The following is a 27,998-nucleotide window of genomic DNA, read 5'->3' on the forward strand; positions in this document are numbered from 1 at the left end:
ATGAATGAGTGAATGAATGGGTGAATGTGAGGCAATATGTAAAGCGCTTTGGTGGCCATGGGTCTGTTGAAAGTGCTATATAAATGCAGTCCATTTACCATTTACTTTATTACTGTATACATAGTGTTACCAGAGATGGGGTGTTTTTTTATGACATTGGATCTTTATCCAATTTCTATCCTGGTTCTCTTCTATTAGCGCAAATACTAGAGAGCTCAGTCTGCTAACATCTGCACAGGATTGTGACAGCATTGCAACAGCCGGCACTCTTGGGAAGAGCTCTAAGCCCTTTGCTCCCACTACTTGTTCTACAACATGTTTATTTCAAGTGCACTAAAAATTCCCTATTGCCTCGTTCAACCAAAGTTCTCGAGCAGAGGACATTCCACTTCAGTCTGGCTCTGTGCACTCATTTCCAATGTCCAATAGTCTAAGTCAGATAATAACTTTTGCTCGCTGATATATCCGAAATGTCTCCTACCACCACATACATGAAAATCCAGCAAGGTTATTTGACTTCATTAACTTTCCGGCCAGGAATCGACGGCTGCAGGTCAGAGATGCCCTTTACATTTTATTTTCCATTCTGGGTTAACATTAGCATTTCCACAAAAAGAAGATTCTCTCGCAGCATTTAAAAGTGAATTCAGCGATGCCAATAGAAGTAACTGCCACAATCACGTTAGACTGGACTCGGCTGCACGGTCACAAGAGGGTTAACGTCACAATCAGAGGCAGATCAGCAGGAGGACGTGAGAAGCCCTTGGTAATCCAGCCCTGCTCTTCAACAGGCTTTGCTGATTACTTACTGCAAGGTGCAATTATCCTCGCCACTACCGTGGCAAAAATCAGCCTCTTCCACAAAAGCACAACACTGAAAGACGAAAACATAAAACAAAGGTACAGATCGCAGCAATAATAAACACGAGGAGACGTGGGATGACATTCAACTATTGCATTTAGATGAATTTATTGGCTCAGAAAGCAATGGCAGATTACACCTCATAGAGCAGGCGGCAAGCACGAGCCATTCGTTTTGACCAGTTCATGAATAATTACAGCACCTCAAATCAAGTTTTTTTTATTATTATTTATTTATGAAACCTTAATACTGTAATCACTGGAAATTCTCTTTTTAAACCTCTACACTTTACAAAGATGAACAGTATATGTAAACAGTACTTTTTGTTTGTAATCTTAATGCTCCTTTTTAAAATGTGCACATCGTTAAAAACACAATTTTTTTTTATGTTTAGATGGGAGAATATATGGAATAACGTCTAATGACACAATATAAAAGAGACCAAGGGAGGGAAAACAATCCCAGCCTCATCTCTCTCAAAAGGGACTGCATACGCAAGAACAAGAAGCAACATCAAGAGCCATATGTTTATGCATGTCCATAAACGAATAGCGATAGATTTATACAAAAATGAAAGAAGGAAAAGAAAAAAAAAAACAGTGCAAAGAAATTCAAATCAGAGAGCTGAGAACAAAAGAAGAGATAGGAGATAAAGAATGGATTAAAATTCACATTCCCACAGTCATCAATATTTACCTTGAACAAAACCATTTATGCGTTTAAAAATGATAAAGGATTGAGAATGATGGGAGAATGAATACCAAACCCGAGTGGAGTGATGCGAGAATAAATAGAAGTCGTGTTTTGTCCAGTCAAGGAGTTTGATGCTCTCGTTTCACCCTCCCGACTGAGGCAGCAAAACCTAGAAATGAAACTAATAATCTCATGTCGTTCTCCACATTGTGCAGGTCGTCCCGACCGAGGCAAAAGTTTGGCATTCTTAGTGTTTCGTTCTCTACGGGTATCAGGAGGCACTTTCTGAGACACTTCGAGTGATTCCTAGAACAGAATCGATTATGGCTGCTCACTGTTCACAAACTCAAATCGAAGTTACCTCCGGATCCATTGTGCACATCTTCTTCATAATACGTAAAGTTTCCAGAAATCGACTCGTCTTCATTATACTGAGAAACCAGCTAGTGCTTTCTGAAGAGTATAAACAGTATAATGGAGGAGATCTATACAATATACATTACTTGGGTCAGTGATATAAGTAGGGCAAGATGTTTGGTCTTTGATGCCTGACCTTTCTGCTCGGGGAATGCCGCCATGTTTGGACGAGGGACTGAGAAACTGACAACAAGAGCAAAGTGCTATAACCGGGTGTGAGATTACAGGGCAGTTGTTCAATATGATTGATCCCAGACAGTGAAGCTGGCTCTTAACTAAGCCATCCCCCTGGTTCTGTGTTCTTTGACCAATGACGGCCAAAGCACCCAAGATCTGACTCCATATGTGTGTGTGTGTGTGCATTCTTTCTGAGGCTAGTTCCTGCAAGCAACTTGTCTCCTTTTATGAGTTCAGATACGACTCCTAGGCTTCCTTTTTTCCCTTTTCTCAGAAAGGCACCTCCTCTCATCCCTGATATTGAATCCAATACCCGTGTGTCTGGTTTTACAGCGTTATCTCTTGTTTGAATGGAAGGTTTCCATCACTATGAGTGTGTATAGGCAACGTGGAAACAAACTGGAATAGATTAGAGCTGAAGTCAGGTGAGACGATCACTTATTACCACTAGATGGCACTAAAGCAAAACAATACCAGACTAGGGCTCCACAACTTGCACAACAAAAGATACTGCAGCTCAGGCAGAACTCTACTAGAAATAAAAATAATACCAAAAATAAAAACAGAGTCCAAAAGAAGTGACATCCCCTTCCGAAATATACGCTATTCACAGATGTCCGTTGTACTGCACGCATAGAGAATCGAAATTGTTTACTCGTAACATAAATGAAATAAATAACTGAACTGTTCCCAAAATAAGACGTCCTTAAATTCCAGACTTGTAGGATCATCAGTGTTCGTACCACAGACTTGAGATGTATTTGAGAGGAATCAAGGCAGAATATTGCCAAAGTCCAGTCTTTAGGACAAGGATTCAGACTCCCTGCTATTGCTTCGTTTGATGTTGAGATGAAACATCACAACATAACACAAGTTTTGACTTCATTATGAGCAAAACACTTAATGCCACCTTCAGAGCATTCCTTCTTTTGAAACGCAATTGGTATTTGAAGAGCAAGGCGGCACATTTGTAGTTTGTAGATTGGTTTCGCCAGAACATGCAGACAGGCTTTTTACAGTTAGGGAAAAAAGCAAAAACTCCAAAACCACAATGACGCCGCACGTTTCACAACATGGTACTGGATGCTGAAATGTTGTCGTGTAGCAGAGGAGTCTTCTACTCGGGCTCTGAGGCAGGGGGTCTTCATGGGGCAGGGCTGTAGCACTGTCCAAATGACTGGAACTGAATGTCTGGTTGTCAGTTGTAAGTAGGGCACAGGAGGGACAAGAATGGAACAGCCTGGAAGGCAAAGGCTGGCATCACAGCCAGTCACTAGTTACTCCTGTGGGTGCTTCTAATGATGCCCCACGGGACCTAGAGTGGAGAAGTCACCACAGAAAAGGGCTGAAGAATTGTATTTTCCTGACTTTGAGCCATGCCGCCACAGATGTGTTGACAGTTTGAAGAGGAATGCTAATGTGAATATCAAATTGTGTTGAATTGTGAATGGACGATTCTCAATCCGGTCACACATGGGAGTAAAAGTCTCTCCCATGTCTGTCTGGTCCTCGAGAAGTCTATTGATCTTGACCGTCTTCTGCAGATGGCTCAGTTCAGATCGATGGTGTTAAAGACCCACTCTGTGAACTTCTTGAGCTTGGCAGCTGAGCTTTGAGACTCTTCTTGCAGCCTCTGATTGTCCTCCCAAAGCCTCTTAATTTGTGCCTGCAGTTTCAATTTCTCTTCCCTTTCCTGGAGGAAAAGAAAAACGTAGTGAGAGAATGATAAATGTGAGGGTGAGTACACTAACATTAAATATCGACAGAGCTCCTGTTTACAACAGTTACTACTAGGAATGTAAATGCAACACAAAAAGCAAAATACATTAAACATTAAACAAGGCAAATTATCAAACACTTTTTATCTAGGAAAAATAAAGGCACTACGACAATTGCTAATTCTGATGTTCCAAAGTGAATCATTCCGAGTCAATTACAGTGGTTCAAGATTTGATGACTATTACAGTTTCATATAACTTCCACAAGTAAAAATCCCCATTTTCTCCATAGGGGAATTATAGACTTGTTTTCTTATAAACTAGACTTACTGAGAGCTATGAGGATGTTAATCATTGGTATATGTAATTGTTGAAGTCATCAGCCAGTATTAGTTCAACTTTACCAAAGTGACATTACCCATGATTCTGCATAGAAATTTCTACCAATCAGAAAATCGCTATAAGTGAAAAATCTTTAAAGGGGACATATCATGAAAATCTGACTTTTTCCGTGTTTAAGTGCTATAATAGGGACCCCTGTGCATTTACCAACCCTGAAAACATGAAAAGTGACAACCTAGTAACTTTGTTTTGGTAAGCCTTTCTCTGCAAGCATTAAAAAAATTATGCCGACCTGATTTCGTTCCCTTTCTGACGTCGGAAGGGAATATTATTATTATATTACCGCCCCTTAATCTGCACATTTCCACCCACGGCGCCGCCATTTGGTTTACACATTATTATACGCAAGTGACAACAGTGTAACCAGTTCTAACGCAATGGCAAAAGTTCGAGCAAAGCATGCAAACTGTTGTTGTTGGCTGCACAGACGAGCACAGAACACTATTTGACCAAAAAAAATGCCACAACTGTCTTATAAAGACCTCAGGGAACTGTGTCAACTTGTGTAAAAGTTAAACATGACAGTACATGCAAGTCGATGAGGTTAATCAAGGTAACTCCACAACAACTACATCCATGTATCACGTATCCACTAACCATTCAGAAACGTCCAGGTAGGGCTGGGCGATATATCGCATGACATTGTTATGCGCATCTCGTCAGTAAAGCCGGTTCCTTGATTAGTAGTAAATCACCATCACCTGCTTTCAGATGGAGCGGCATTTACTACACAGAGCCGTAGTTCACTGACAAGCTGAGCCATATCGCATTAATTATCACAGGCGATATGTCCGTGATAATGCGATATGACCAGGTGCAGTCTAAAAGTTACAATCTCTTCCTTAGTCTCTCTGTAAGGCTGCACTCCGCTATGGGTTATTTCAGAGATTTGACTGAAATTCGCGTTTGTTATTGCTGGAGTATCCGAAGCTTGTGTGAAGGATCGGCCGTCTTCTGAACGGAGGCGAGGAGCAGCAGCTCATTTGCATTTAAAGGGACACACACAAAAATGGCGCGATTTTGGTCACACCCAAAAAGGGGCAACTTTGACAAGCTATAATAAATGATCTGGGGGGTATTTTGAGCTGAAATTTCACAGACACATTCTGGGGACACCATAGATTTATAACATGTATAACATATAACATTTATAACAGGCATAACATGTCACCTTTAAATCAATTGTTTTAATTTCTCCATCGTCTTCATGGCATTGTTATTCTTTCCCTTATTAAAGCCATTAAGTACTTTTGTCTTTAAGTCCTATTTTCAAATAGTTGTGATCCACCTCATAGCTGGTTGTATTGGTTCATAACTCTTAAATCCCTATCCGAAAAACACATCAGGAACCAAGGCCCCTGAGAAAGTGGACTGGCACTGTTACACTTTTATTGACATTTACATGTGGTTGCCATAGTAAAAGCAGAATAACTGACTACAATCTGTTTGTATTGTTGAAAATGAATGCTTCACACATTGTTGGTGCATTAGCACCACAAGCAGAGGCATCATTAAGGAGGGAAAAGTGGAAACGATTCCTGACGGCCCACACTTTAACCGACACCCTCGGACAATAACTTCAACTGAGGGGGGGAACCAATAAAAACAGAACCAGGGCCCTTGAAATTCTAGCAACGGCCCTCACCACAGGTGTGCATTGGTTTTCAATAAATGGCTGTCAATTATTCCTGATTTAGTTAACCCTGAATAGGTCAAAGACTCTATTAGGAATGTTGTATAAGTTCTACTCACTTTCTTCAAGTCCTCCTGCAACATCTTCACCAAAGCCTCCAGCTGAGAAACCTTCCCACTGTAGCTTGAAGGCCCCTCACTAACAGAAGAACCAGAATTAGGACAAAATGGATGCCATTTGCAAGAAACTACAACACAACTAAGAAACCACATACACAATACACATACCAAAAGAATTTGAGATTATTTATTGGACTATTATGAAAAAGCTGAGAAGTGAGAGGGTACCTGGGGGAGAGTCTGGTGTGGGGCACGGGCTGCAGCTCTAGATGCTGAGGACTGAGTGAAGACTCTCCTCTCTGACTGACGTCCTGAGAACTGAACATAAACCCTCTTTGCACTGAGAGGGGAATGGGAGGAGAAGAGTGTGTTGGAGTTGAGAGAAAGAGACAGAGAGATGATGGTGTGATGACAAGCAGAGCATTCATTTAACTGTGAAGGCATTATTAGGCATACGATAAAGCAGCACCTCGAGCTTAACACAGTCGCACATTATTTCACATCTGTCCATCAGTGCAAGCCCTCAGGGGACATTTCCATTAATGTAACAGCATTTCACTCATTATTCTAAATCCTTACATTTCAGCAAATTCAGCATATTACATCTTTGCACAAAATGGATAAATCCTTAACGTCATAAACCCCAGTAATGGGTGTTTCTTTAACTATGAGCACTTTTGGCCCTGTCTTGTGATCCTTTAGATATTAAAACACATTTTACATTCTCATTAGGTTATTTAATTTTACAGTCAAATGCCATTTTTTCATGAACATTGCCATCACAAGCACCATTCTCTCCACAAATGTTTTGTGTTTTGATAACATTCTGTGGTGGAAATGACACTGATGGAAATAACATTTTTGGAATAACGTCACTTTCTAATGCTAATTTTATGAATCATAACTGCATGCAGTAAGTCAACTTGTTTTCAGTAATTGAAATAAAGCTGAAATAGAAGGCTAACTAACTAGGCAACTAACTCAAATATGTAAGAACAACAAAAACTAAAACATGTCTTCAGTTTTTCTTGATCCATGTCAAATTTAGAGCCGAAGCTACTTTTCACTGTGCACGGACATAGTGACATAGTGTAGCTTTAACAATCAACCCCTGGCATATGAAAGTGCCCATATTTGAAGAAACAACTTAATATGTAAATATTAACCAAGTAAAAACCTCTCCCTCCTACAGAAGATGGACAGATGGATTGTGCAAAACTGTAACATAGCTGAGGAGGACAGGTAAAGAGAAGGGAAATGGGCTCACTGCGCTGTGGTCTTCTCTCACCCTCGTAAGCATTGGCAACATCCACGAGGTGGGTCCAGTCCAGGCCGCTGTCTGTGTCCGTGTCCGGGAGGGGCATGAGACCCAGTTCAGGAGGAGGCAGCCTGTGCCGCTCGTGCAGGTCTGCTAGAGAGGTGTCAGACGCTGAGAGGTCACCTAACACATAGCCAATGAGAAAACGTGAGGTGGCGTGTGTGCGCGCATGTGTGTGATTGAGTGCTTTTGCCCAGTTAGAGATTGTGCAGTGTGCATCTTACACAACATAATGGGGAAATTTAGGGGACTGCAGTGGTACTGAATGAAAACGCCCCAGACAATGAAACATTAAGTTGAATTTAGCTTTGAAGTTGTAAAAATTTTTTATTTTTCAGAAAAATTAGTTTGAGATCAAACAATAATTGGTGGAGCCTCTGCAGTACTGTCACAGACCCCCTGTTGATGACAGGGGCTTATCAGATTTGCTCTATAAACGCATTTCAAGGACATCTCTATAGATTGTGCTACAATGTAACAGCACTATGACCCAATCATGACAGGTTTTCTTACCATGCATCTTGATGCCCATTTTGTAAGAAGGTCTGCGCAGTGGGGCGCCACGGGTGGTTGGCGATCGTGGAAGGGTAGAGCAGCTGAAGAGCACGTCGCTGGCCAGAGCCTGCTCCAGAATGGAATCTCCCAGAGACGGCAGCCGCTGACCCCGGTATATACTCTCATCTGACAGGGTGCGCTGCAGAGAACGGCGCCCTGAGCTTGCTAAACCTGAGGAGGAGGACTGCAAGGAAGAAGGATTTCATAAGCTGCTCGCGTGTAAATGAACACTCAAAAATGGCAGCACACTTGCTCAGTATCACAGCGCTTTTCAGTTGATGACGTACCTTCTTCTCCTTGTGCTTACTGGATGAGGGAATTTCTGGCACGATCAGTTTCTTCAGATCTTCTTCCACTGTGGACTTGCACATGGCTTGGGGAGAGTGCAGATCCCTAAGAGAGGGCCTGGATTGAGAAGACCCAGTGTCTGTCCCCTCACCCTGTGGTCTTCTAGGGGGAAGAGGCAGAACGCAGGATTCTGAATTAAACAAAATCCTTGACTGCCAATTGTAAGGCAATCATTTCCACATTTACAGGATCAATATGCCGTTTTACTGTTATTACTCTTCCTCTCCAGAAGGTGGCAGTCATGTATTAGTAGAAACAAAAATTCAAGAGCCAGAGGAAAACAGACCCTAAACTCTTCAAAACAAAAAGATTACATAGATTTATTGCCACTGAAAAGAGAGGTCAGAGCAAACTCAACTAGAGAATTAACTTGTCTATTAAATAATGTGACAAATTTATCTAGCAAGACTGCAAGTAGTCCATGATTTATGAACTTGAACTTGTTGTGACCGTTTCCCTGTGTGTATCTTTTGAAACATCTCTTCTTCACATCTTTATAATCCAGTCACATATCTTTTAACCATCCATCATCCCCACAGCTGAGCACCTTTACTTACTTGCGTGTGTCCCCAAAGTCCACAGAGTTTATGGTGCTGCCCGGTTTCCTCCAGCCGATCAGGTACTTGCTAGTGGCCCCTTGGCGAGGATAGAAACTCTTGGGGCCAGGTGACACTGAGCTCTGGGAGGAGGAGGAGGAGGAAGAGGGGGAGGTGGCCGAGGAAGACTCTTCACGTGGGGAGCTGTGGCTGGAGCTCAGGACTGCAGGGCTGACAGAGTGGCGTGTGCTGAGGGAGAGCCAGATAATGGGAAAACATGTCTAGTCTGTCTCAGAAAATAAATAACCTAGAAAAATAGTACACATACTTTATAGCATGTGTACACATACATATAGCATTATTTGCCATAATAGTACTACTACAAAAAAAAATGCATACAGTATATCAAAGAATTGTAACATGACATGCAAAACTAATATCCAAACTCTGGAGCACATTTCTGAATAGATAAACATTTCTTGCCCAAAGATAATATGTGTGCGGTTGCCAGGGAGTTGCTATGCAGTTGCTAGGGTGTTCTGGGTGCTTTCTAGAGAAATTATAATGTGGGGGAAATCTAATGTGTTCTGGGTATTGATGGTTAGTTATTTGCTCAAATCAAATAAACCCAATGCCACAATGCAAAGATGTGTGTTGGGTGGTTACCAAGGTGTTGCTACACAGTTGTTAGGGTGTTCTAGGTGGTTGCTAGGACACTTCAAATGTGTTCTGGGTATTGCTAGGTGGTTGGTTGCTAAAACGTTGTGTGTGGTTGCCATGGTGTTATTAGGGTACATATCTAAGGTGTTATGGGTATTTTTGGCAAGATTATGATTAAATTTCATATTTGAAATCACCAATGAAATCTGACAACAACTGTCTCATAAATGTAGTTTCTAAACGCTCGAATCATGACAAAAAGCGTTTTTTTTCCAGGCTGAACCAAGCCTGTGTAGTCCTAAGCGCGCATCTCAGAACACTGACTGTTTTTATAGGAACCGGCTCTTCTAACGCCAGCTGCAGTGACGTGATGACATTACCGATCGGTGATTGGCTCTATCCTTTAGAAGGCGTGACTTATTCCGCCATATTGCACGTTGCACTTTCTCCCATTCATAGTAATACGAGTGCACAGTCTTTCTGTATATAAAGTCTTTGGTATTACTAGGTGGTTGCTTACAGGCCCAAATAAAAAAAGCCCACCATCATGCTAAGATGTTGTGTGTGGTTGCCAGAGTGTTGCTAAGGTATTCTGGAAGGTTACAAGGGCATTGCTTAGGGAGTTTTGAGTATTTGCTAAGTTGTTGCTTGCTAGTTCAAATAATAAAATAATAAAAATAAAAAAAAACAACTACAAATCTCAGTAAAAGTTTATAAAGTGAATCAAAGAATACCTAGAATGGGAGGCCATGTCACTCAGACTGTAAGAACTGCCATCCCGGACCAGTAGATGGGTCGGTGGGCTTCGGGTAGTAGGTGGTGGCTCAGCAGGGGACACTGGTGACTCTGCAGCGGGAGGGGACCTCTCAAGCACCCTCCGGCCCCCTTCTGTAGGGCTGTGCCAGGGTGAAGGAGCTCTCTCTCTGGCCCCAGCTGCTCCCACAGCCAGCAGAGAGCTAGAACTCCCATGGGTGGCCCCGTATGACGTAGCATCGATGCCACTATCAGCTGAAGCACCCTGCAGGTAGCCACCGCCACCCAGACCGTTCGGCTCAGAGTCCGGCTGCTCTCCCACCCCTCCACTACCCAGATCATACCACTTGTCATCACTGTGACCCCCACTAGACGTGGTACTGGAGAGCGTATTACTGCTGGAATGGGAGTACGGACCTTCAGACTGTAAGAGAAAGGAAATGGTCGCTGAAAAGGTCAAATATTCAGAAAGAGTTAAACTAGATAAGAAAACTAGATTTTACACCATAACGCTAAGGCACAGTATTTCTTAGAAAATGTTTTAACAAACTGCTTTTACTGCTTATTAATAATTATGTGCTAAATAAAAGTCAACCAACAAAATGTGGTGCAACCAACATGCAAAAAAAAAAAAAAAAAAAAATGTATATATCATAGAGAGGACCCCTTTAGACTCATGCCTGTGTGCTTTTTCTGACAAGACCAGGTTTGTCTTGTTCAGGTATTTTCTGCCTGTGATGGCAAAGCTGAATTTTCAGCAGCCATTACTGCTAATTGTTCAGAATTCAATGAATATGAAGTTCAAAAGAACTGCACTAATTTGAATGGAAAAAGATTTAAAATATAATATAAATGTCTACTGTCACTTTACATCAATTTAATTTCTTTCCCAATTTTTTTTTTAAACCTTACTGAGCACCAACATTTGATAACATATACAGTAGTGTATATTTTACTGACCCAGCTGCTAAAGTGTTCTGAGTGGATTTCTTTGTGTGGCTCTGCTATTGCTAGGTTGCTTAGGGCTGATTTCTGGCTCAAGTCAAAATAGTCCACCCTCAACCATACAAATTGTACTTTATGACCATATTTCTGATTAACATATTAACTTAGTTTTAACAAACTATTGTTTGTGGTATTTTATGGTAATGCTCGCCACTTAAAGCTCCTTTAGTGAAGAGGTACCACGGGACGCCATTTATAAGAGCGGTTGTATGCAGCAGTTGAGAACCCACCTGGCTGCCCTTCTTGGGTGAAAGGTGAATGACTTGCTCCTGTCTCTGGATGCGTGGGCCGCCTGAGTAGGACGAGCTAGACTTAGTGACTGGAGCATCTACAGAAGATAACAGCAGGGAGGAAACAGACACACTTGAGACTCATTTAGATGAGAAATGTCATAAACAAAGCCTAAAGTACACATGCGTGCACACACACACACACACACACACACACACACACACACACACACACACACAATAGTTAATCCTCCTTGAAATAAAATCATAGACAATTTGATCTCAAAGAAATCTGATTTGACCAATATAGCTTATGCAGTCTGTGCTGATTTTATTACAGGACAGTCAGTGCAAAAGAAACTATTGTGTAATTGTTGGCTGTTACATAATGGCCATCATAACAAAAATAGATGGTACAAGCAATTAAAGTACACAGAATTCAGAAGGGGGAGGGGATGGATGGACAGGAAGCAGAATGTCGGAAAATGCACAGGCTTGAAATGATTCTAAAACGTCAGAGACTTTATGTTACAGACTGATTACACAGGCTTTAAGACAAAATCGAGTAGACATGGGCATGCATTTGAAAAAAAAAAAAGAGAGGAGGAAAATAAGGCCATTTCTTTGTACATGCATGAGCCACTGCGACATTGCTTTGTCAGAGGGGGGCAATTCCTTTCGAGCTTTATGAAAAGGCTTTCCTTCCCCTCTTGACACCCTACTTCCTGCCTCTACCTCCCTTTAGCTATTCAAAGCAGAGTTTTGTTTGTTTTTCAGAATAATAATACCTTGCAGTATCTCAGAACTCAAACTTAGTTTGTACAAACCACGATCTTTTAAGATGAAATCAAACACTTTTTACTCAATTCAAATTATTTCCTGAATGTACAATTGTGTGCTAACATGACTGCTCTAGAGAAATGGAACATCACTTCAGGAAAAGTATATGGAAGCTACTGGGAAAAAAGTAAAGGTTTGGATGTGAATGAGCATCATTAAAAATGTCAGAAATCTGTCAAAAATGGCAAAAAGTATGCCTCATATGGATTTGTCACATACCTTCCATAGGAAAAAAGACACAAGCCCTATTTGGATGTCCGAAAGTGCCTCGTCTGTGTTTTTCTCGCACAACCTCATTAAAAATTCCAGGGAAAATTACCTACTGTGAGAAATCTAATCCCGTCCAAATGTGAATGTCAGTGATTGCTGATATTGTATTATCCTAATGCTTCTTGTGTTTTTTTTAACCTCCCTGAGCTCCCGTTTGCACTCCAAATTTTTGCATGCTTTAATTTTATTTCAATATTAATAAATAGAGCCAAATCAAGGAAATTGCAAAGATGGCCCATTTTAACATCAGTGTCAGGTAAGATACTTGTCTACATGTCTCTGCCCACTTCTGTGGGTTTATTATAAACAGCCAACCAAGTTGTATCCAAGTAGTTCATTATAAAAAAACAAAACAAAAAAAAAATGTCGTATATGCACATATACGTCATTTGTGATGCACGCAAGCACAAAACATGACCTTCTGTATTACGTCCACATCTAGAAAACACCCACACCCACTTCTGTAATAAACATGGAAATGTTAGTCCCATCTGAATCGGTACATGAAATCACATACGTCGAGTGATAAGAACTGTAACTCAAACATAGTTTAGAAAACTACTTGCGTCAACTACAGTAGAACAAATCTCAGATTAAAATGTTTTATTGGCCTTCCTCCCCCTTCTCTTCCTCTTCCACCTCCTTGTATTTGTCTTCCTCTAATTTGAACAAATTCTGCATTATTTAGATCCAAAGCTGATGAATTCATCTGTATATTTACACACCCAAAGATTCTGCCAGGTGGGATTTTTATATTACCATTTAATTACTTTACTAGCAGAATGGGTTTTTAGCTTCTTTTTTCTTCTTTTTTTTTGCATTTCATTAGTTTTAGTGGTACATAAATAGTCTTTGATTAAATCGTTTTAAAATAAATATCTATATAAAAGAAAACAATTCTATTATATTTATTTAAGTTAAGGTTCTTTGGGTCTATAATTTGAATCTTTATAAATATAACAAATCAGCGAGGTGACTTTTCTCAAAGCCATCCCAAGAGACAAAACCAACATAGGTCAAGCATTTGGTGACTGACTTCACTGACGGTCGTCTGCAATCATGAGAGCGGCATATACATGATGAAAACAAAGCAAAAAAGGGCTTTTTGGCAGCAAACCCTTAATATGGATTTGGTTCATACAGGGATAAAAAAGTACCCCATGTGTAAAATGAAATACTCTGCTGTATCTTTAATGCTGCAATACCAACAGATAAAAAATCTAAACCTGACAACCCCTGCTAGAAATCTTATAATGGGCCATGTTTAGATCTTCAAACAGGACAGTGATCCAAAAATGGGTCACTGAGCACAAAACCAAGCATCTTCAATGGCCATCCCAGTCCCCAGACCTGAACCCTATAGAAAATGAGTTGGCTGAACTGAAGAAAAGAAGCGCCAACATTGATCTGGGAATCTGAAGGATCTGGAGAGATTTTGTATGGAGGAATGGTCTCTGATCTCTTGTCAGGTGTTCTCCAAACTCATCAGGCATTATAGAAGACTCAGAGCTGTTTTGAAGAAAAACATTTATTTCATAATGTGATTTTCCCCCCACTTTCAATTATTTTACTTCAATAAAAGGTTAGATTTTTGACCCGCACTGTAATTCTAGGCAGTGGTAACATTTACAGCACGGGTCATAAGGTTTACTGGGCCAAATGCTCAGATGTGTTTTGATGCGTTTCGTGTGGGCTGGACCCTGCTATTATCATCCGAGTCTTCGAGATGCCACAAAGCGGAGCTAAGAGGGGTCAAGAGAGTGTGGAGGTGGGCCGCTTGACCACAACAGTCAGAGAAGCTGAAAACAGTGAGATGGTTACAGAGAAATATACAAAAGAGGGACATAAACAGAGACAAAGCAAGAGACAGACAGACACAGCGGAGGTAGCATAAGACTGCCTGCAGGTCCTGCAGTCTTTTAAAAAAAAAACACAGTAATATTCCTGTCAAAAACAGGAGACATGTGGAGAAGCAGAGGAATGGAGAGAGGAAGAGAAGTAAGAAAAATATGCAGAAAGGGGGTGGTAGTGTGAGTCACAGCACACTTGGACCTTGAAGAGTGAGAGAGAGTGTGTGTGGTGGTGGTGGTGGGGTGGGGGGGCTAGAGGGACACAAAGCGCTGCTTACACAACCGTACCAGCAGGAAAGAGGAGGTATTTCTATCTTTGCTTGAACCCATATACAGCATGCTGTTCTGAGACAACATTTATGTTTGCTGCCTTTCACTGGACACAGCTTACTTTCAAAGACTATGCTTGATCTATCGAGCGCTCTAAGGTTGACCACGGTTATACAAGAGAGAGGTATTCAGGGGAGGGAAGGATCAGATGATCTGGTGTGTGTGAGAAGATCAAACTGAACTGAGCTACGGGCAAAAACAAGTGTGGCCCAAAAGAAAAAGAAGCAGTCAATGCCAGGTGGAAATATGGTATAACAAATCCACATAGCCTACAGCATGGCAACAAGCACCCTAAAAAGTGTGTTTCATTGCATTGGTTTTCATGCTAAAACGTCTGTAATGTGTTTCCCTGAGCTCTTGGGTTAAAACAATGTGTCACTTTCAGTGTTTTCTAATGAAAGCACTTGAGAAGAAAGACTAGGTTTTTACATATCTTCAAGTGAATGTGAGTGGTGCTTGCCCGTGTGGCCGCCACTATGCTAAGGAGTCGTGGGTGGTTGCCGGGATATTACCATGCGGTTGCTAAGGTGTTCTGAGTGGTTACTTACTGGCCGAAGTCAAAAGAGCCCACCCTCAATTCCCTTTGATATTCTGATCCTCAGATCCTTCCTCCAAGATCCTATGGGATCTTTTCACCCACTTTATCCCTGAACAGGTAAAAATGTCCTAAGAGTCCTAATTTTACTCTTTGTAAAATAATAGTGCACCTGTCCTTAACATGACTGTAACATCAGGGTTGATTTTGTTAACTAAAATTAAAACCATTCAAAATTGTTTTCAGTCATTTAAATAAAGTTGAGAAGAAAATATTTTGTAAAAAGAAAATGTTATGTTTCATCTGATAAATGTAGATGAAAATCAGTTCAACTATATACGAAATGAAAATAAAGCTATGTAGAAAACTAATTAAATGACAAAACCACGATTACTAAAACTTAAACTAAAATTAAACTACAAACTGAATATATAGAAATAAAAGCCAATTCAAAATATGAATAAAACTTATAACAGTATACAAATAATACTGAAATAATGCGTAGCACAAACAGTGTGGGACGAGTTGATTACATCTGTTCAATAAGTAGCAATTGGACTGCCCTGTTGTTAATCTTCCTAAATGTACAAAGTCAGAAAGTTCCCTGTATAATAATAATATATATATGCAAGCAAAATGGACAACTGAAATATGATTCAATTAATCAGAATAAAATAAACTCAAATCAAAATCTTGTGAATGAGAATTGAATCTAATCTAATAATCTGCATTGATACCCATGCCCCAAGTGATTTTTTACTTAAGTTTAGAAAAAGCATCTGATTTAAGAAATGCTTGACATTGGCAAAGAGGAGGTGGTGTTACTGTTAAAAAAGGTACAATTTCTTTTTTGTGTTTTAAGGGTTTATGAATGGCATCATGTTTTGATGAGTGTAGAAGCAAAGTCTATAATCACGATTCATTCAAATATCAAGCACAGAGGGCCTCTAAACCCATAATACAAGCACTATTTCTGTCATCATTTGCTTAAAAAAAAAGTCAGTTTTTGAATATTCAGTCATTCTTCTGAAGTTTTGTCTTCTTTCATTCTCCTCAATATTTCATTGTTAATAGTTTTGTTTAGCTCATTCATTCACTCCCGCAGTGCTTCTTCATTGATCTCCTCCTCCCCTCCCTTTCAGACATCTTGCATTTAGCCTCCTCCCTTTCTATAATTCATCACCGATGGAGTGTAGTCTGACCTGATGGTGGTCTGTCAGAGCTGTCCTCCACTCTGGGCCAGCTGGGGGTCGACTTGCCGCTGCTTCCTCCCTCTGCCACCATTTGCCGCTCCGCTGGGAGAGGAGAGTGCCTGTTGTGTGCAAATCTATGTAAACATAAACATGTATACGCTTGTCAATCACATGCCTCATTTTGCGAACAATGCATCTTGTGATTAAAAGCTGTGTGAAAGCTTGAACAGATAAATTGGAGAGATGACTGGGTGATTAAGGGATGGACAGTTAAGTGCTCAAAAGAAACCAAGGACGAAGAGGAGGTAGACAGTAAGAGGAGGTATTTTTGTAGAGCCTCACCCCTCCGGCATGGACTTCTGCCTCCAGTGAGCAGAGCCTGAACCCGTGTCACTGGAACAGGAGAGGTTACTGGGGGAACTGCGGTTGTGGGGCGAGCGCCCCAACATGAGAGATGAGGTCAGGGCATAGTTCTCAGACCCTGGAGACATCCTGAGAGGGGTAGAGAAAGAGCGATAGACACAAATAAAGATAAACGAGAGACAGGAAGAACGACAAAAAAAATGAAGGGGAAGAGTAACTTAACAAAAGCTCCACTCCGTTAAAGCAGCTATCGTACACACCTTTTAGGGTCTAGGGGTCGGCCATCACTGGACACGCTGCGGGGGATGGCAGCAGCTCTCTCGGGCCGCTCGGCAGAGAGGGTCTTGCCCATGCTGGCCCCAAGGCTGACGGCACGGTTGGGGGTCCCACTGTGACTCTGAGGTGAGGCAGTGAGGGACTGCTGTGGGCTGGACGAGGTGCGCTGCCATTTGTTGTTATTGCTCCGGAAAGGAAACTTGTACTCAAATGAGCCGCTCTCATTGTTGCCCTTGTATTCAACAACTGGCATACGGTGCAGTTCTGAACAGCCCCTATAAGATGACAAATTTGGTAGTTAGTGGTAATGAAGAGCATTTGACTGGATCTTGAAGGTGAAATGAGGCATTTACACAACCGTTTATAAGTTTGGTTCCAGTAATATGTTTTAAAATGTTTCTGAAAGACAGCGCTTAAAGGAACACTCCACCCATTTGCATTAAGCTTTGCATTGTTAGAAACCCAGTCATACTATTGAATGGTCGTGCAACACTCTCTCATTTTCCCGAGATGGGAGAAATCCGAATTTACCTCTTACACTTCCTCCCACAATGACGCAAAAATCGTCATTTTGCGTCATTGTCGGAGGAAGTGTAAGAGGGGCGGATTTCTGTTGAGACTATAAGCACTAGTTCCCACCCTTTCAAACCCGCCCATAGGGGGTTGGACCTAATGCGCTAACAGACCTATCACAGATCAGTGCCAGTGCGTTTGATTTCCAATGTCATACTCTTTTTCCCGGACATGTCCAGCCGTCGAGATCGTCCAAAATGTCCGGGATTCGGCTTTTGCTTTCTTCTACATAAATGACCTATTTTAAATACACATTCATCTTTCCAGAGGTGAAGTATCCCTTTAAGGCAGCCTCACCAAGGCTGCATTTAATTGGTCAAAAACACAGAAAAAACTGTAATATTGTGAAATATTAGTATGATTTAAAATAACAATTTTCTATTTTAATACCGGTATATCTTTTAAAATGTCATTTATTGCTGTGATTACAAAGCTGAATTTTCAGCAGCCATCACTCCAGTCTTCGGTGATCACATGGATCACATGATCCTTCAGAAATCATTCTAATAATGTTGATTTGGTGTTTAAGAAGCATTTTTTATTATTATCAATGTTGAAAATGGTTGTACTGTTTAATATTTTCGTGGAAAGTAACCATTCAAAAGAACAGAAATTATTAGAAATAGGAATCTGTGTAAAATTATAAATGTCTTTGGTCACTTACGATCAATTTAATGCATCCCTTTCTGAAAAAAGTATACATTTCTTTAAAAAATAAATAAATAAAAATCTTACTAACCCTAACATTTTTATTGCAGTGTACATCTCTTTAGTCTTAACTATCTTGGCAGGAGATAGCAATATGCAATATAGTTTGTGGAAATGTTACTCCAACCTGGTGTACTAAAGTTACTAAATAACCAACCAACTAAAATAAATAACATTCTCTCTGTAAGGCCTATAAACTCCCAGGATTTATAAACAACACTTAAAAATTTAATTAGTAATCCTTAAATTCTGAATCCTGTTTGCTATCTCAATTCACATTCAGGAATTAAATTGTCATTCCTCTCGTTTGTTTAAAACCCAGAAGATACAGAGGAGTGTCAGTTTTTAGTTTAGATAGAAACAAACTGTAAAAAATGGAAATTGCAGGTTTTCTAAGGATAATAATAATGCACCACCACTGTAAAAAGAAAAAAGAAAAAAAGACAAGTGAACGCAAATAAAAATCCGGTGGGTCTGATGATTTGTAGTTTAGACCCTGATCATTATAACCTTCAAGTTGGCACAGCGCCTGCAGGCAAGCCTAGACTGGGAAGGCGGATCTCATCTATTTTGGTTTGCTTGTGTGGGCACAAAGGTGCAATGTTTTGTATTGTTGTCTTATTGCAAAACTTAGAATGACTGGTTTACTTTTACAATCTGACAAAAATAATTGCTACTTATTCACCAAGATTCAGTCAAGAAATAATGAATCAAACCATTAATTGACACTAAAAGACCTACCTGCGTGGTGTGGCGTCCTCGTGGGGTGGTATGATGACAACTTTCACAGTGACTGAGGTGCGGAGAAGGTCTATCATCTGCTCGTGTGAAAGTGTTGCCACAGCCACCTTGCAAATTTCGACCAATCGGCTGCCTTGCCTCAGCCCCGCTTGCCAGGCATAGCCGTACGGCTCCACCTCTGCCACTATGCCTTCATAGTTAACGTGAAAGCCAAGTTGGCCCAGCCCATTCCTCCGCAAGGTCATCTCAGATGTTTCACAGCCTTTAGTTAGGTGCTGAGAAGAAAGGGGTAGACTGATATGACTTGTCTGACACAATTTTTCTCAATTCTAAAGTAGTTTTATGCAATTTAGAACCCTGTCCTCTATTAAGGATGTAAGGCCTTATCAAAAATGCACAAAATGGATTGGAAATGTCTATCACAAGCTATTGAACCCATCTGCAAATCAGGATCAGGGCTTTTTTCTCAAAGTATAAAGAAAACTCTGTTTATATGTTTCATGACTGTGATGGAGATCATGAGCATTCAGTTCGCCGAGTACTAGTTACCATGGCAACAGCTCTTGCACTTGAAGAGTGACATAATGGGCAAGGGGCCAAATCAGGAGTACATTCAAGCCACTGCACAGTTATGCAAAGGCTCTCTTATACACCCCATTAATTCACACGATGAAACATACACAACACAGCCTTCAAAACTACTTTGAGCTTTTTCCAAAACCTTTATAGCTATAATCCCACTTGGATACAAAACAAAAATGATTAAGAACCAAGAGACAAGCTCTCAGGTCCATGTGCTGTGACTGACTTAATGACAAATGCTTAAAATTCCTTACATTTAGCAAAAAAAAATGAAATAAAAAAGAAAATTCCATCTGTCATGATACCTGCAACTCCACACATACCTCTAAACGTTTGACAACCTCACGGAAGTCTTCTGTGTTGTTATTGATGGAGCGCAGGGAAATGTTCTCTCCACGTTCATAGTAGATCTTCATGGAAGCAGGGCTTCCCAGGGTCCAACCAATGACATCTCGGACAGCACAGTTAAAGACAACAGCCTTGGCTTCTGGGTCCACCAGCACTAGAAAGTCATTTGAAATGGCCAGCAGGGCCTCCAGTTCTCCTCCGGCGCCATGGTCCTCGGCGTGAACAGGCCAGGTGATGGCTCCTGGGCTCCGCAGCTCCGCACCAAGGTACGGCCGGGTCTTCTCCTTGCGCTTGTGGGCCAGAGAAATGAAAGGAAATTTGCCCGAGGGATCAATAGGCGTGCTCGTGACGTGACGCTCTGCCAGGTCCCTCAAGTACTCCTGTCGTGTCCGAGTGGCCATGGCGCGAAACTTGTCTGACTTGTGGGCTGCATTTTCAGCGTTGATGACCTTAGCCAGAAGGAAATCTCGAAAGACTGTAGAATTCGGGAATGTAGCATCCTCAGGAATAGGTGGTCCAAAAGCAGGTACATCTCGTGACCGAGCCACTGCCACACTGTGAATGAGGGGGTGGAGATGATGGAGGGAAACAAGAGAGAAGATTTCAAATAATGAGGCAAATTGCTCATCACATGCACAAGATAATTGCTAAACCATTCTCAAACTTCCCTAAAGGACCTCATTTTTATGCATGAGCAAAATTCATTCCAAAGACAATGTGGCTGCTATGGAAATTATGAAAGTCAAAGTGTGAAGTGTGGCAGAGAGGACATCAAATACTTTGCTAAATGGGAATGTGAGGAAATTAACAAAAAGACAGGGATGGCTGTTATGTTGTTGACTACTCCACACAGTGCTATTAAACTTGGACAGACCCCTCATATGCAACAGGAGAACATTATGAATTCAATTCAAATTCTGAAAATCTTCAAATCTTTCTTCTCTACCTTGCTGCTTCATCTCTCCCCTGCTTCTTTCCTTTCATTAAGCCTCTGGAATGGACATCTAAAGCTTCCTGCTCTGTCTGGTATGCTTGGAACTCATACGTAACTAGCCAGCCATAGCAGTAATGAGGCTGGACTAAAGAGAGCCACTAGCCCGTTTTTACAGTGATACTGGAGGAGGAAGACAAAGAAAAGTGGGGGCCAGAAGTTAGAAACGTTGGTGAGAGAAAGAGAGGGGCCAAATAAAATTCTGCTGTCTGTGCGTGGGCCTGATCTGTAAAAACACTAAGGGAAAACATGTACGTGTGTGGTAGAAAAATGAGCTTGCAAATTCATCACAACATAAACTTCTCTCCCACAGTACCAGCAGCTTGCTGAAGTACGGACTGAGATGAATAACTTGTTGATATCTAATTCAGTCATATTGTTTTTCTTTCTTTGCCTGAAGGGACAAACAACACTGTTTGGAAGGCTGGAAATCAAATTGTTGCTGGTTTGATGCCCATAAGAAGAGAGCCTTGAGTTATTACCCTTGTTCCCAATAAAAAACTCAAAAATATATTACACAGATCTTTTATGTACATCATGGCAATTAAAAATCATCATATTCATATATAATATTTACTTGATATACTCCCAGGTACTTCAAAAGAACAGGATGGTATTGCTATAGAACATCCCACAAAAAATAAAGACGTTTTTAAACTGCTTATTTTAAAGCTCTCTCCTTTAACAGACATTAAATAATTCCATGTTTTTGTGTTTTTACATACGTTATTGCCAAGTGATGAATAAAGACTTGTTAGGAGTTGTAAGTGAATGGTAGTGCTAAACTACAGCAAGTGTTAATGGTATGCGTGTTTCCCACAAAGTCCACCGTCACACTTGGTATCGTTTGAAAGATTTTCACATCTCATCTATTTTTAAACATGGTACTCCAACGTACTTCAAAGAACAGGTCTAAAAACTATGATATAACCACATCCAAAAAAATTGTGCCATAGTAGTAAAACGTATAACATTTACAGTTACCATTGCTCTGTTATTTTAAATCTCTCTTCATTATATTGTTGTCTGTTTAAGCATTAAGCAGTCCAAACACCCATAATTGTGCTTCACCAATGGCATACAAAAACTAAAACTCTGTATGAGAGTGCGGACAATAACCGTCATCAACATTTTTCAAAAGCCAGAATAACGCAGTGCATATTCCATCCAAACATAATCCACTTCTGGGCATCGAGCAGTTATTCAGTAATGACTAACAGCAAGCGGGCTGACTTTATTGTTGCAGCCGACCCCCTTGGCTTAGATGGAGAGGCAAACTGGATTACATATCTAAAGTATAAATACACAGTGTGTGGGTTGGTGGAGCATCCACTGCCCACAGCAAGGAACCAAAGAACCTCCACACAAGCAAATAACACCCTGACCCACTCAAAAATACACAGGTATATAAGTATCACATACACAGAGCAGAGTTCTCACACAATGTAAACTTACTGAAAAGATTAACTCTTTCTAACACACTAATTTCCAACATGATGGATACTAAAAACCAACAATTCAATGTAACATATTTGATCATTTCTTTAAGTAAAATACTTTCTGTAGCTACACTAACATTTAAAGGTTTGGGCTCAGTCAGATTTTTTTATGTTATTGAAAGAAGAATCTTATGCTTACCAAGGGTGCATTTATTCAAACTACAGTAAAAACAGTAATATTGTGAAATATTATTTCAATTTAAAATAACTGTTTTCTATTATAATATAATTTAAAATGTAATTTATGCCTGTGATGGTAAAGCTGAATTTTCAGCAGCCATTACTCCAGTCTTCAGTGTCACACGATCCTTCAGAAATCATTCTGATTTGGTGATCAAGAATAATTTATTATTATCTTTTTTTTTAATCAGTTGTGCTGGTTAATATTTGTGTGGAAACCATAACATTTTCAGGATTCTTTAATGTATAGAAAGTACCGGTAAGCATTTACAGCATATATTTGAAATATCTTTCTCACAAAATCGCTATGTCACTTTCGATCGATTTAAGGCATCCTTGCAGAATAAAAGTATAAATATCTTTATGAAAAAATAAATAAATAAAATACTGACCCCAAACTTTTGATCGATAGTACACTCTAACAGATTGATTAACTAATTTATTAGACGGATTCACACTAATAGGTTTTAAATATTCCAGCTACTAAATTTAAGGGAAAAATGCAAAAGTCTGTAGATACCATTACATGATTCAGATTGCAACGTCACAACAATTTATTTTGCTGTGTCACTGTAGACCCTGCGGCAATGCGATAGTGATGCAGGAAACACTTCTGTACAGACGGACTAAAGAAAAAAAAAAGGAAAAAAAAAAAGCAGTTTAACAGCTTCCGCTTTGTACAATAATCCCATCTACCTTAACATTTCCCTGGTGGCTGAGAGGTCATCTGTCAAAATCAAAGGCCCCCAGTGAACAGTGTTAACCACTTCAGTACACCCAACAGCAGCCAATAAAACAACAGGAGCGCATTTAAATCATTAACTCTCTCCATAAACACCTTTAATCACCCTTCATACCAGTGTTTTACCTTTACACAAATAAACAGCCACGCTACACGATCACAAATGAAAACCCAAGACCCGCTGAACCCACCTGATCCACTTCCTGACTTCCATGCCAATTCCTATCTAAACAGTCCAAGCAGGTTAACATAGCAAGAGTGGCCACAGCTGAGGAAAAGTTCAAGCTCACAAGAAGAATTCAGTTTGCGGTTGAAGGGGCTACAGGAGGAATGGAGGGAGGGAGTCCGTCAGGGAAGGGGGAGAGGGTCCATCAGGGAAGGGGGAGAGAGTCCGTCAGAGAAGGGGGAGAGGGTTGTTGGGTTTAAGCGGCAGGCCCTCATCAAGCCACTCTCAGGAGAGGACAGTTGGCAAGGGTGTGCATGCAGGCCTCTCGTTTGTTATGTGCTCCGTTTAGCTTATTGTTCCAGAGAGGCTCAGTCAGGGCGGGCCTTTGTAACTTCTGTACTTTCAGAGCTGAACAGCGATGAGGCTCCCTACTGGGTATAATTAAGATGACACACAATGAGGCCCATCAGCAATTATAACCTCTATTAGTTTCATGAGGCAAAACAGAAACCGAGCAAGCAAGCGAGAGAGTATGCGAGCGAAAGATTAAGGGAGTAAGTCACAATGAAGATATCAATGATCAACATCCTTTTTGATGCCCGATCGGTTCAGATAAGCACAAATTTTGTCTTTTGTTTGACTCACAGTAGCACTTTCAAGGTTGAACTGCAAGCAATGCAACGATCAACAAATCCTACTGATAAACAGCCCCCAGTAGGCGTGAATGAAATTAAGCAGGCCCAGCTCATTTGAAGTGGTTAAGAGCAGCGCTCCCCTGGGTAATGTGCTGTACGACAAGAGTAATAAGCTGGCCAGAGGACATCAAGCGAGAACATAACCCACCGCGAGCAGGAAGAAAATCCTTTTCTCCAAAAATAAAACCAAAAACAACACCCCTACAATTAGATGTTAAGACAGGGAAAAGCTTATTTTAAATTCATTGGCCAATGGTTTTATTTAAAATATTATAAAATATATAAATAAAATATTATTCTTGTTTTTATTACAAAAAACTTTCAACTTCAACTAGGATACAAGTAAACAACCAGTCATGAAATCAAAATTGTTGTTGATACCGATCACTATTAAATGTTTATTTTAAAATGTACCGACACTGATCTTTTTGTCCAATCAAATCCTCTTGAGAAAAACAATATCCCAAGACAATAACATCTACTGTACAACCCAATTGAGTCAGAAATTAATTAAAGTTACAATTCAGTTAGAGAGTCAGATGTTAATTATTAACTGCCCTGGTGGATTCAGTTAATGATGATTCTGTAGAATGATTTGAACAAGTATTTTTGACTGATTCATTACTACATTAGTCCACACTGGTAACTGTATCATACAGTGTTGAGTACTGTTGCTGCCACAGACTGAAAATCAGTCCAAAAATCCTTTGTTACAAATTACAAATGCCCCATTTTGGCCTATAGCTGCTAGAATTTTTTTGCAACTAAAAAAAACAATTTGACTCACCTGTAGCAGGCATTTTCAGAGCACGGGTTGAGCACTCGAACAACCACGAAGACATGCTGAAAGTGTGAGCGGATGTTCTTGGGACTAAATGGCTTTGCTCCGGGCTCTTGAAACACGATTGTGACAATGTCGTTTCCAATGTGTCTTTTCCTTAGCAGCTACGAAGTGAAAACAACATAGGTCAGTAAACACTATCGTTTAGAAGTTTGGGGAAGGTAAGATTTTTCAATGTTTTTGAAAGAAGACTTTTATGCTCACCAAAGCTGCATTTATCAAAAATACAGTAAAAACAGTAATATTGTGAAAAATAATTACAATTAAAAATACCTGACATCTACTTGAATATATTTTAAAATGAAATGTATTCCTATGATGGCAAAGCTGAATTTTCAGCAGCCATTACTCCAGTCTTCAAATTTGAATGATATGAAGGATCATGTGACACTGGTGCTCAAAAAACATTTATCATTATCAATGTCGTGCAGCTAAATATTTTTGTAGAAACCGTGAAACGTGATGAACAAAGTTTAAAAGAACAACATTTATTTGATATATAATATTTTTGCAACATTATAATTGTCACTTTTGATCACTTGTATGCATCCTCGCAGGATAAGAAAAGTATAAATTACTTTAGAGAAAAAAAAAAACTTACTGACCCCAAACTTTTAAACAGTGGTATACAGTATGTGATAGTTTAAAAATAAAAGGAAAAAGTTCAATTATTGCAATAGTATTACAGCTTACCTGCTGTTTGTTATTGGGCGTGTAGGGCAGCATTGTAGACACGTGGAACATGATCTCATAGTCTTTAAAATTTGTGTACAAAGAATGTGTCCCAGTGGAGTCCGCTGAAAAAAAGCAGCAGCTCATGTTAGCCTTTCATATACAGCTTTTATGTGACCACCTGCCTTTCCTTTGTTAAATAAAGAAGGATTTCCACTTTGACTGAAGGGAACATACAGTCTAGAGCCTTTGATCATCCAATCTCATTTATTTAATGCTCCTTGACTTGTTGGGGCAAAATATGGCTGCCACACTTTTATAGGACTCCTTTTTTTTCTATTGTTCACAAACAGGATACTGCAGTTGTTATTCTGCACCACGGCCACAGAGACACGAGGGTACAAACTCATCTTCTCCTTAGTCCCTCCTTCCTGATCTCTGTGCTCCACCTGACTGTGAAACCATGTCCTAATCCGTCAAGCTGAGATCAAAGCTTTCTGACACCTCTACCGCCCCTTCTCGACCACACTACAGGGCGGAGGGAGGGAATGTCAGGGGTAAGATGTCAAGTCTGATAAATGGAATTAAAAGCATGCTTGTGATCAGAGACGATATTCCTCATGGTAACAGGGGAGAGGTGGAGCATGCATGCCAGGCACGGCACGCATGAATGGGTCTCAAATATGGGCTATGGGGTTCAAACAGGAGGTTAGTGTTTAGATCCATTCCCAATTAAACATGACCTCCGATTGTCAATAAACCGCTGACAGTGGAGGAACATATTTAGAACAAGCTGCAAGCTCATTTGAGTGTGATCCAGTTAGAATTAATTAACTAGACCTATAAACTACTAGACTGACATGACAGGAGACCAGAGATTCAGTAAGCGTTTTGGCCCTTTAGCTACTTGCAATTTTAATCACACAATACTGCTTTCAGTCTTCAGTGGCAATTAAACAAACCTTCAAGATAAGACTCACTTTTAGTGTCCAGTTGGGCACGGTACTTGGAAAAACCCTTAAGGCGCACCCTTTCTCCCAGCAACTGCAGGAACTCTTCTAGGGCGGGACCTGCTGCCTCATTATTGTACATCTCCTCCTCGCTGCTCTGGCCGGCTTGACAGTACATGATTCCCACTTTCAACTGAAAACTGAGCTGCACAAGAGATAGCAAAGAAAGACCATCAACCCATGAAAAACAGGAGTAACGAGAGTAAATATTTTCTGTTATTTGGGCTGCCAATTTAATGTGCAAATTAAATACAATTAATTATTTTAAAAATGTTTTAAAAAGTACATTTGTAACACAATAGCACAACAAAGCATTTAACTCTTTAAAGCTTGATATGTGAAATAACAGTCAGAATCTAGACTGTCTATTGAAAGTTTAGAATGTTTTTATTGCATATACAAACTTTTGATTTTATTTCAATATAATATAGTTTATTCATAAAGGAACCTTTTCATTTTGAATTTGGTTTTATGCCAGAAGAGGATGCAAATAAATCATAAATAAATAGAAATATTATAAATACAAATGTATACATATATATTAAATACGTATAATATGATTATATTTTGAATAATTTTATTATGAATAACAACATAAATATGGCAGCAAGAAATCAATATATATAGTAAAAATGACAGATTAATGGTGATTTATTAATCAGCATATCATAATTACTTTTTAAAAATATTTCTTGATAATTACCCTCTGTATTTTTTGACACATTGTATACTTTATTAAGTATTTAAAGCCATAAAGAATATTTTTTCATTATATATAAACCTCCTTTGTATGTGTATATATATATATATCTTTTTTTTTTTTTTTTTTTACATTTTTTAGGTGCAGTGGAAACAGTGAAAACAAGGATCCGATTCTTCACTTGAAGGCATTACCATTATTATAGTAAAATTAAAGAAATGAGTTGTTTGACAACTGTAAGGGAATGTATGATCATAATACCCCCTGCTCATCCAGTTTCATCAGCTGCTCTGTGACCTTCGGTGTGTTGAGAGCAAGTCGGAGGCAATGAGCATTGAGCTCAGGTACGAGGTAATCCAGCACCTCCTTTAGAGGCAAGCCTCGAGCTAAGCCATGCTTGGAGGTGGAGGGCACAGCATCTTCCAAAATTGAGCCCCGTAAGGTTGTTAACTATAGGCAGAAAGGTT

The 27,998-nt window shown here is 40.0% G+C and overlaps 1 protein-coding gene across 4 annotated transcripts in view; it reads right to left on the reverse strand.

The window, feature by feature from the left end:
• Positions 1-941: 941 nt before the first annotated feature.
• Positions 942-27,998, reverse strand: part of sipa1l1 (signal-induced proliferation-associated 1 like 1) — a 96,767-nt gene continuing 69,710 nt past the window's right edge. Inside the window, exons 4-21 of one of the 4 annotated variants that reach the window (XM_081379566.1) lie at positions 27,793-27,981; positions 26,802-26,976; positions 25,843-25,946; positions 25,096-25,253; positions 20,011-20,590; positions 19,106-19,380; positions 17,068-17,358; positions 16,787-16,936; positions 16,454-16,563; positions 11,427-11,524; positions 10,173-10,615; positions 8,800-9,027; positions 8,182-8,344; positions 7,853-8,078; positions 7,289-7,462; positions 6,250-6,361; positions 6,022-6,100; positions 942-3,842 (exon numbers count right to left, since the gene is read on the reverse strand). In XM_081379566.1, coding sequence (XP_081235692.1) covers positions 3,699-3,842; positions 6,022-6,100; positions 6,250-6,361; positions 7,289-7,462; positions 7,853-8,078; positions 8,182-8,344; positions 8,800-9,027; positions 10,173-10,615; positions 11,427-11,524; positions 16,454-16,563; positions 16,787-16,936; positions 17,068-17,358; positions 19,106-19,380; positions 20,011-20,590; positions 25,096-25,253; positions 25,843-25,946; positions 26,802-26,976; positions 27,793-27,981 — 3,699 coding nt within the window. In that variant the 3' untranslated portion in view covers positions 942-3,698. Of the gene's footprint in view, positions 3,843-6,021; positions 6,101-6,249; positions 6,362-7,288; positions 7,463-7,852; positions 8,079-8,181; positions 8,345-8,799; positions 9,028-10,172; positions 10,616-11,426; positions 11,525-16,453; positions 16,579-16,786; positions 16,937-17,067; positions 17,359-19,105; positions 19,381-20,010; positions 20,591-25,095; positions 25,254-25,842; positions 25,947-26,801; positions 26,977-27,792; positions 27,982-27,998 lie in introns of all 4 variants that reach the window. The other 3 variants (XM_081379565.1, XM_081379567.1, XM_081379564.1) reach the window with 3 other exon arrangements.

The sequence above is a fragment of the Scardinius erythrophthalmus genome, assembly GCF_964197995.2.
Source record: "Scardinius erythrophthalmus genome assembly, chromosome: 11".
Classification (NCBI taxonomy): domain Eukaryota; kingdom Metazoa; phylum Chordata; class Actinopteri; order Cypriniformes; family Leuciscidae; genus Scardinius; species Scardinius erythrophthalmus.